The 8870-nt window shown below is 31.4% G+C and overlaps 1 protein-coding gene across 1 annotated transcript; it reads right to left on the bottom strand.

Annotated features, from left to right (window-relative positions):
* Nucleotides 1-4653: 4653 nt before the first annotated feature.
* LOC140449705 (uncharacterized) lies at nucleotides 4654-6985 on the bottom strand. Its single transcript, XM_072543026.1, has 2 exons — nucleotides 4991-6985; nucleotides 4654-4931 (listed from the first exon to the last, which is right to left on the bottom strand). The coding sequence occupies exon 1, from the start codon at nucleotides 6926-6928 to the stop codon at nucleotides 5813-5815; it is 1116 nt and encodes a 371-aa protein (XP_072399127.1). The 5' UTR covers nucleotides 6929-6985; the 3' UTR covers nucleotides 4654-4931; nucleotides 4991-5812.
* Between the last annotated feature and the right edge of the window lie 1885 nt (nucleotides 6986-8870).

Raw genomic sequence — 8870 nt, 5'->3', positions numbered from 1 at the left:
CAAATGACGCTGCTGGATTTGGTTTGCCCGTGCTCACCAGGCCTCTGAAGACGACAGCGTACTTTTCAGTCTTAAACTGTTCTATATAGGGGATGTAGTCCTCGGTAACCCGCTTCGGTAGGAACACCACAGTTTCCTCTAGTTCTAATAGCACCGTTTGTCCAAATGTTGTGGTGACAATTTTAGAATTTACTATTTTAAATGGTTTGTCAACTTGCAATTGCTGCAGCTTTCTAATCGGCTTTGCCTCCTTCTGGATAACAGAAACTTTGTTAAGTTTGTTTAAATCCATCTGAAATAATTTTAAATATAAGTTTATTTGCTACAGTGTAGATTCTATCATTAAAAAAGATGAAAAAAGACAATAACAAGATAAAAAATCTAGGTCGAGGCTACAAAATCATAGCTATATATAATAGGATACATTACATACGAGTTTTACAGCTCGTAATACAAGGTAGACGTGGACTAGGACACAAACGACACTCATAACTTAAGAATGTACACAAAAAAACCAACAAATACCACGCTACTGTGTCTCTTGCAGGTCTGAGGTAAAATTGCAACAGTAAAACATAAAAGATGATAAAAAGCTAAAACTAACTTAAAATTCTAACAGTAAAACATAAAAGAATATAAAACATTAAAATGGCAAACAAGCAGAAACTACAAACTCATAGTTATATACGTACAAGTTTCTACAGATTATAATAGAAGATTAACGTGGACCAGGATGCAAACAAAACTCATAACTTAAGAATATACACAAGAAGGCTTAAAATAATAAAAAAACATTTACCAGCAAATACTATGCTATTGTGTAGATTTCAAGTCTTTAAAGTAAAATCGTAACAGTAAAACATAAAATATGACAAAACATTAATATGATAATGAAAAAGAAGAAACTACAAAATCATAGTTATACAATAGAATGCATTACCTACGAGTTTCTACAGCTTGTAATAGCAGGTAGACGTGGACCAGGACTCAAACGAAACTCATTACTTAAGAATATGTAATAAACGTGGACCAGGACTCAAACGAAACTCGTAACTTAAGAATATACACAAGAAGGTCTGAAAAAAAGCATTTACCAGCAAATGCTATGCTATTGTGTAGATTTCAGGTCTTTAAGGTAAAATTATTAAATTAAACATAAAAGAAGAAGATGAAAGACGTGGACCAGGCTCAAGCATTACCTACGAGTTTCTACAGCTTGTAAAAGCAGGTAGACGTGGACCAGGACTCAAACGAAACTCATAACTTAAGAATATGTAATAAACGTGGACCAAGATTCAAACGAAACTCGTAACTTAAGAATATACACAAGAAGGTCTGAAAAAAAAAGCATTTACCAGCAAATGCTATGCTATTGTGTAGATTTCAGGTCTTTAAGGTAAAATTATTAAATTAAACATAAAAGAAGAAGACGAAAGACGTGGACCAGGCTCAAGCATTACCTACGAGTTTTTACAGCTTGTAAAAGCAGGTAGACGTGGACCAGGACTCAAACGAAACTCATTACTTAAGAATATGTAATAAACGTGGACCAGGACTCAAACGAAACTCGTAACTTAAGAATATGCACAAGAAGGTTGGAAAAAAAGCATTTACCAGCAAATGCTATGCTATTGTGTAGATCTCAGGTCTTTAAGGAAAAAATTATAAGATTAAACATAAAAGAAGAAGACAAAAGACGTGGACCAGGACTCAAGCATTACCTACGAGTTTCTACAGCTTGTAATAGCAGGTAGACGCGGACCAGGACTCAAACGAAACTCATAACTTAAGAACATACACAAGAAGGTTTGAAAAAAAGCATTTACCAGCAAATGCTATGTTGTTGGGTAGATTTCAGGCCTTTAAGGTAAAATTATAATATTAAACATAAAAGAAGAAGACAAAAGACTTCTGAACACAAGTAGCAAATATTTAAATAAAAAAATATATACTTACTTTTTAGTTGTATTGATCACACTCACAATGACGGAAACTCTATGAAATGGCAATCCGCGATTTTTGCTTAAATAGCAGCTAATTCGGAAATCCCTTGTGAATTTTACGCCCCTTTTAACTAGTAATTTGCAAATACACACCATTGGACTGTGGGTGTATCTGGTTGATGGTTTAAATTTCAAAACCTTAGTTTCTTTATATGAATTCTAAACTGTATATACATTAACGCATTATCGGAATGTGGGTGTATTCAGTTGATGGTTTTAAATTACAAAACATTCGTTCGAATAAAATGAAATTATCATTTTCTCTTAATTCTAAAACTGTATATACTTTTACGCGTTATCAGAAAGTGGGCGTATCTAGTTGATGGTTTAAATTGCAAAAATTTGTTTCTTTATATGAATAAAATTAAATTTTATTTAATACTAAAAAATTAAATCGTTGCTTTTTAGCTTGCTAATGACCAATATATACGACGTATCTGCATTGCCTAATTTCCCCATTTATCATATTTTGTTACTAAATATCTACATAACACCATAAAATTTCCTTTACTCATCTTTTCACCGCTTCTTCTTTACCATTTCGAACACACACCCCCTCTGACGTCAGGGAAGGCTTTCTTGTACATCTACACAGGCCCCAACGCCACCTAACCAACTCTGTCAGCAAATTATTCATTCCAACAATATTATTACAACAATATTGCGTATTTTCTACTTCTCACCCTTTTTTTCAACCCTATCACGATAGGGTGTACTTCTTTCATACTTATATTTCTTGTACATCACCCCCTACATCCCCAGAGGCTACTTCTACGGCCTCAACGCCACATACCAGCCATCCAACTGGCCGCCATCTTTTATTTGAAATTCCCATATTTTCTCTACTGTCTTCTGCTCTGTAGTGCTTCTTGTCTTGGTCTCCACTCAACAATAGGTTTTGTCCATCAGTTATTTGATAACCTGGTGACGTACCCTGCCCAATTCCGTTTTAGCGACGCGATTTTTTTAATGGCGTCTGGTTTTTGTTCTACAACGTATTTCTTCATTTTGAATTCGGTCTCTCAGAGAGCCACCCAACATCTAAGTCACGCGAATCTTATTCACTACCTTTTTTTGTGAGTGTTAATGTCCCCGATCCATAAGTGAATATAGGTAACAGATGTTGGTCAAAGATTTTCCTTTTTAAACAGCAATATTTTGATTTAGCACCAGATTAGTCATTATTTGCGACTTGTTCATATTAATCTTTAGTCCGACCTCCACGGAATGGAGGAATATACCTTTCTACTTGAAATATACCTTTAATGGATATTTTTTAAAAGTATATGCTTAACCTCATGTATAACCTCAAACTTCATTATTTCGTTTTCGAGACAGTTTCTGAGCCGGTCAGTTGGCGACCATGCTGCCGAATAGATTGTTTTGTATTTTATAAACGATTTCCGAAGTGGAGATCGAAACATCAAAAATAAACTTATTTTAAACTTAAATTGTGGCTTATTCCCAATAAAAATAGTAATTTGATTAAAATGCCACAAGAAAATAGCTTCAGAACAATAATATTTCGAGATCAAAATGAAAACCGAAGAATAGGTCATGATAAAGAAAGAAATTTGCAAAAGATTTTTGACCACAAAACCAGCAGCAAAACCAATAAATAAAAATATGTTACGTATACTTAGATAATTTAATTGTTTTTGAAACTAGTGTAATTAGTCCCATAGGAAGGATAACAGAAAGCCAAGTGAACTTAGGACAAGCCCCGGATTTTGTCAAGGACTGTGTCGATGGAACTGTCAGGTTTAAATTACGAAAACATGTTTATATACGTAGATGATTTAATAGTTTTTGGTAATAATCTACAGCAAGATAACCAAAACTTAGTAAAAAGACCTTAGTAGAAAGACCTTAATATTAAGAGCAACTTTGTCAAACGGTAATGACAAACCGGTAGCATATGCCAGTTAACCGCTCAACAAAGCTGAAATCAATTATCTTACGAGAGGGAAAGCATTTTTAGCAATAGTAAGGAGTACCTACTTTCAAATGGATACATTGCCTGCTGTAGAAAGAATTTGTTATTCTGACGAACCACTGTCCACTAGTGAACCTAAGTAGATAAGCAAGCGGGGCCCTGAATCACTTTGGTAACCTGTCCATCAGGGTCTCCGATACGAAGGTATCGATGCCATGATTTGACCTTGGGGGTGTACAAGAAGTACAAGAAGTGATCGACAATGACCAGAGGGTTGTAAGAACTAGTCGCTTATCGCTTGATCTCTTCTTCTTCTCTCCCGAAGAAGTGATCGACAATGACCAGAGGGTTGTAAGAACTGGTCGCTTATCTCTAGATCTCTTCTTCTTTCCCTCTAATAGACCACCCTGTATGAGGAGTGTAAAACTTATCGCTTCATCTCCTCTTCTTTTCGTTAAATTTGTACAGGGTGATCGAAAAAATAAATTTGTATTGAGACTTGGAAATATTTTAGGTGTTGTGTTGTTGCGTCAAAAATTTTTTTTGTGTACGATGCTTAGATATATCTGTATAGCCTGCCTAGTCTTATCTTTACTTTTGAAACTTGTAGGAAAAGGAAAAATAACTATGGATCACATAAATGCTTTATTGTGTATATATATATTTTAATGATATATGTGGGTAAATAAAGATGTAAATAAAACAATATTAGATTGATACTATAAATTTTATTTGTTTTGAAACAAGTTATTTATCTGATTAAAAATATACACTCTACTGTTATAATGTATATTTTTCTTAACCTGCCGATAATAGTCCCTCGTCACAGAATCCATGTAACTCGCTGTCACCAAGTTATCATGATGTGAAGAATGACCCCGTAATATTTGGGAATCGTACCGGTCCTTGTACCTGACCACTTCATTGGATACGATTCCATCCCTGATCTTCTGGAGGGATTCGCGGTTCTTTGGAATTACATGGTCTAAAGGCTGAAATCAAAACATAAAAATAATTAATTAAGAAATATTTGTTTTACAAATACTACTACCTTTGTGTGTTATGATTTAGGCATGGTTTCGAAACAATATAAGTCAGGTAATATGGCTCCATGCATCTCTAAAGAAGTTTGACAAAAACAAAAGAATTTTTTACAGTTTTCACACCATAACGTTCCATACATCTTGATGATAGAAGTAGTAGGTTGGGTGTATGGTATTATTTTTCTTCTTGTATTAGATTGTAATTTTATAAATCTTTTTTGGTCGGTAAAAACTTTTCCCATGACAATTTACTTTTCTAAAGAAAAAAAAACAGCTTTAATTACTGATATATTTTTTAAGTTATATGTGAAATAACTTACCACACCATAGAGGACCCTTTTTAATTTGTAGATTAATCGGTTAAAGAAAACCTGATGTACAAAAATAGAAAGATAATTTAAAAAACAAACTTTTATTTATTACCAAAATAATAAATAAAGAATAAGGAACTTTTTTATTATCAAACGTATTTAAGAATTATTTATCATTGAAACCCCATGGTAAAGTGTCAGTACTTAAAAAATTAACCATTCTTTTATCATCATATGGACTAAGTGCAACTTTTCTTTGAGTTATTGTATAGACGTCATGTTTTTTGGAGACAATAGAATTTTGGGAAACCTCTACAATTGTTTTTTTAAATAAACTTTTATAATAATCTTCATAAGTTAGTTCCTTTAAAGCTGATTTCTTAATTCCTTTTGCTTTTTTAATTTCCTGATCCTGATTTAAAGTTTTTATCGTGTACATTTTTGAGCGCAATCCTATAAAATGTGTCATAATTTGACCTTTGTTTTCATCTTTCATCAAGCCCAATACTTTTTTATTCCTTAAGGGAATGTTATAGACGTTATTTTCAGTGTACTCTGATGTGTCAAACTTATGAATATCCTCTTTAATATGAGATATATATCATCAACATAAAACTGATATATTAAACTATCTGTGTCAGTGTATAATAACTTGGCTTTATCTTGAAATTTTTTTTTAATATAATTATAATGGAAGTCATACAAAATTGTTTTCGAAATATCTAAAATACACATCCCAATGTAAATAGGTTTGTTAAAATTAATTTTCTGTTTTTGCATTTCAATTATTACCATATTTTCATCAAATATGGTACAACTATGAAAATTCGGTTGGGAAATGTAATAGTTAGCACCGTATTTACCACCCAGTTTGTTTACAATTTTTATATCCTTATATTTACGTACATTCTCTATACTTTTCCCATACGGAGCGTTTATAAAAAGTTTGAATACATTTTTTTCAAATTCATTTTTGCTCTCCTTTCTCAATTCAATGTTTAAGTCAATATATTTCTTTAACCAAGGTGATTGTTTAAATTTTAGGCATCGATGAATCTTAGCAAGCTTCAGTCCCAAGCTAATAACTTGTTTTAAATACATATAATGAATAACATACTTCTTTTTATCATACAATGTCGTTAAGAGTTTTTTAATGGTAGAATTAGAAGTTGGAGGAGTTATGTGTTCTGGACTCAATGTCAAATCTTTGTGTGAATTAAAAAGTTCTTTTGGATACTCAAGGTCCACTTCCAGCATGTATCCGTATTCACTATCATTGGGACAATTTAATATATTGTAATTGTAAATATCATTTAAGGGTATCCATTCAAATCCTCCATAAGGAAGGAAATAACTCATAGCTGAACCATATAGATTGTTCACATCAAAGTACATTGTATAAGAGGTCTCTTTACCAGGATTATATTTATCACCCATGTACTTATTGTTCGCTTCTGCATATCTGTTACTACATTGTGACACTCCTCCTCGTTTTGCTTTTTCAAAGAACAAAACCATTTCGATATCTGTTAAAAGCTCTAATTCTACATTTGTTACTTTTAACATGGCATCAAATGCTAACCCTGGTGAAGTAAAATAATGCAGACTATCTAAACCGTATGTTTTTAAACACATCAGTCTAAAGTTTTCAAAAATATCACTTAAAAGTAATACGTCAGTTTTTAAAGATAATTCCGCGTACTCTTGCAAGTTTTTTATCTCAAACGTGTTCCAAACAGTGCATGCGTGTTGATAATCCTCATGAGTTATTCCTTCATTATTAATTTTACTAAAGAAACTATCAATAGGTGGCAAGCAAGTATCTTACAACTTTTCCCAATTATCGAGGTATTCATATGGGAAAACACCTTTTCGTTTAACTAAATTAAATTTAAAATCATCTTCAAAGTACCTTCTCGTTATTTGTTTTTGATCATCATCTAGATTACAGGAAAGTTTATCTAGTGAATCAGACATAAATCAAAACGAATCTATACACCTAAAATTAATATTTGTATTTTGAATGTATTTGGTAAATGATATATACCTCTCTTTGTTTAGAGGAAGTAGTGATATATTACCTTTAACGTTATTATTAGGGCTTTTAATTAGAAAATGTGCGTCATAGCCAGAGAGATTATGAAATGCAATCGGAATTGTATGTGTATTTTGATAATTAGCATTACAAGATCTATGAGCAGCTCCTCGAAATTTTCCTGTAAAATGACAATGATCTCTAACTTTATCCAATGGACCGACTATAGGTTTAGTGCAAATATGACAAACAAAACTCAAATTAAAATCATGTCTTTCTTTTTCAGTTAATGGACCTAACTTGTTGAATTTTTGCAATAAATTTTCTCTAGTTATTCTCTTTGCTATCTTTTCAAGTTCTCTTACAAACCACACAAGACAGTCGTGACCGGTAAATGATTTATAGTATGATAAGGAATCATTATAAGAAGATTTAAAATAATAAGCTATACTAAAAGCTTCATGCTTTTGAGACAAATGAGTTTTTATATTAGGATCATTGTCATTGTCAATGCATTTTATAAGAATACTTTCTAGATCAGCATAAATAACAAAAGGAACAAGTTCTTTATGTTTAAAATTTTTAAATTTCATAATATTATTCTTTTCTGTTGGTAAAACCATCTTAACTGAATTTGAATTAATACAGTCCTCTAAATGATTTTGTAAGTGTGCATCATTACTAAAATAATTAAAACATCTTTCACAAAACCATTTTTTGTTTCTAACATTTTTAACTTGTTGATTTACTAATCTTGAAAAATTTTTAATATAAGCAAAATGAAATAGATCTTTTCTACACAAAGGACCATCATCCTCATCACTACTATTATTATTTGTATTATTATCTTAAGAATGAATTAAAAGTAAATTAATAAGAGGAGAAAAACTAGTCTTACTTAATAGCAAAGGTAAAATTTCCTTTCTTGTTCCTTTTGTTGTAAAAACATTTACCGAAAGTTTATTTAAATTTTCAAATTTAGGGATATCTTTTATGTCAATGGGAAAACTGATATTATGATACTTTAATATCTTACTAAAATGAGGATAAGATGAGGTTCGTGTAACATTGATTTTAGAAGGATGTAACGCTGCAACAATTGACCAGAGAAAACAATAAGGATCAGAATTTTTAATGTTAATTACACTCTTTGTATTGCTTATATATTTAGGTAATTTAACATAGGTGGAAATACCACTCAGTATTGGATTATACCTATTTATATTAACTTTTAAATGTAGAATCTGTGATAGTGCCCAACCACTATCTCTTTCTTGAAATTCCTCAAATTTTTTTAAAATCACATTAATACAATTAATTTTATACCAATCCTTGAGGTCTGTATTTTGGTCAATTGTTACATTTTTGATTGAAAAATGTTTAATAGAGGTTTCACCATTTTGTGGTTTGATAAAAACACCATATAAAATCAAATTAACTTTTAAAAGACACGACAACAAACTTTTTCTAATTTGAATTGAAAAACTCCTAAAAGCTTTTTCCAAAAATATTTTGGGTTCTTTATATTTTAAATTGACTACT

This window comes from Diabrotica undecimpunctata, chromosome 9 (assembly GCF_040954645.1).
Source record: "Diabrotica undecimpunctata isolate CICGRU chromosome 9, icDiaUnde3, whole genome shotgun sequence".
In the NCBI taxonomy this organism is placed as follows: domain Eukaryota; kingdom Metazoa; phylum Arthropoda; class Insecta; order Coleoptera; family Chrysomelidae; genus Diabrotica; species Diabrotica undecimpunctata.
The sequence above is the reverse complement of the archived record's forward strand: the minus strand, read 5'-3'. Positions and strand labels throughout refer to the sequence as shown.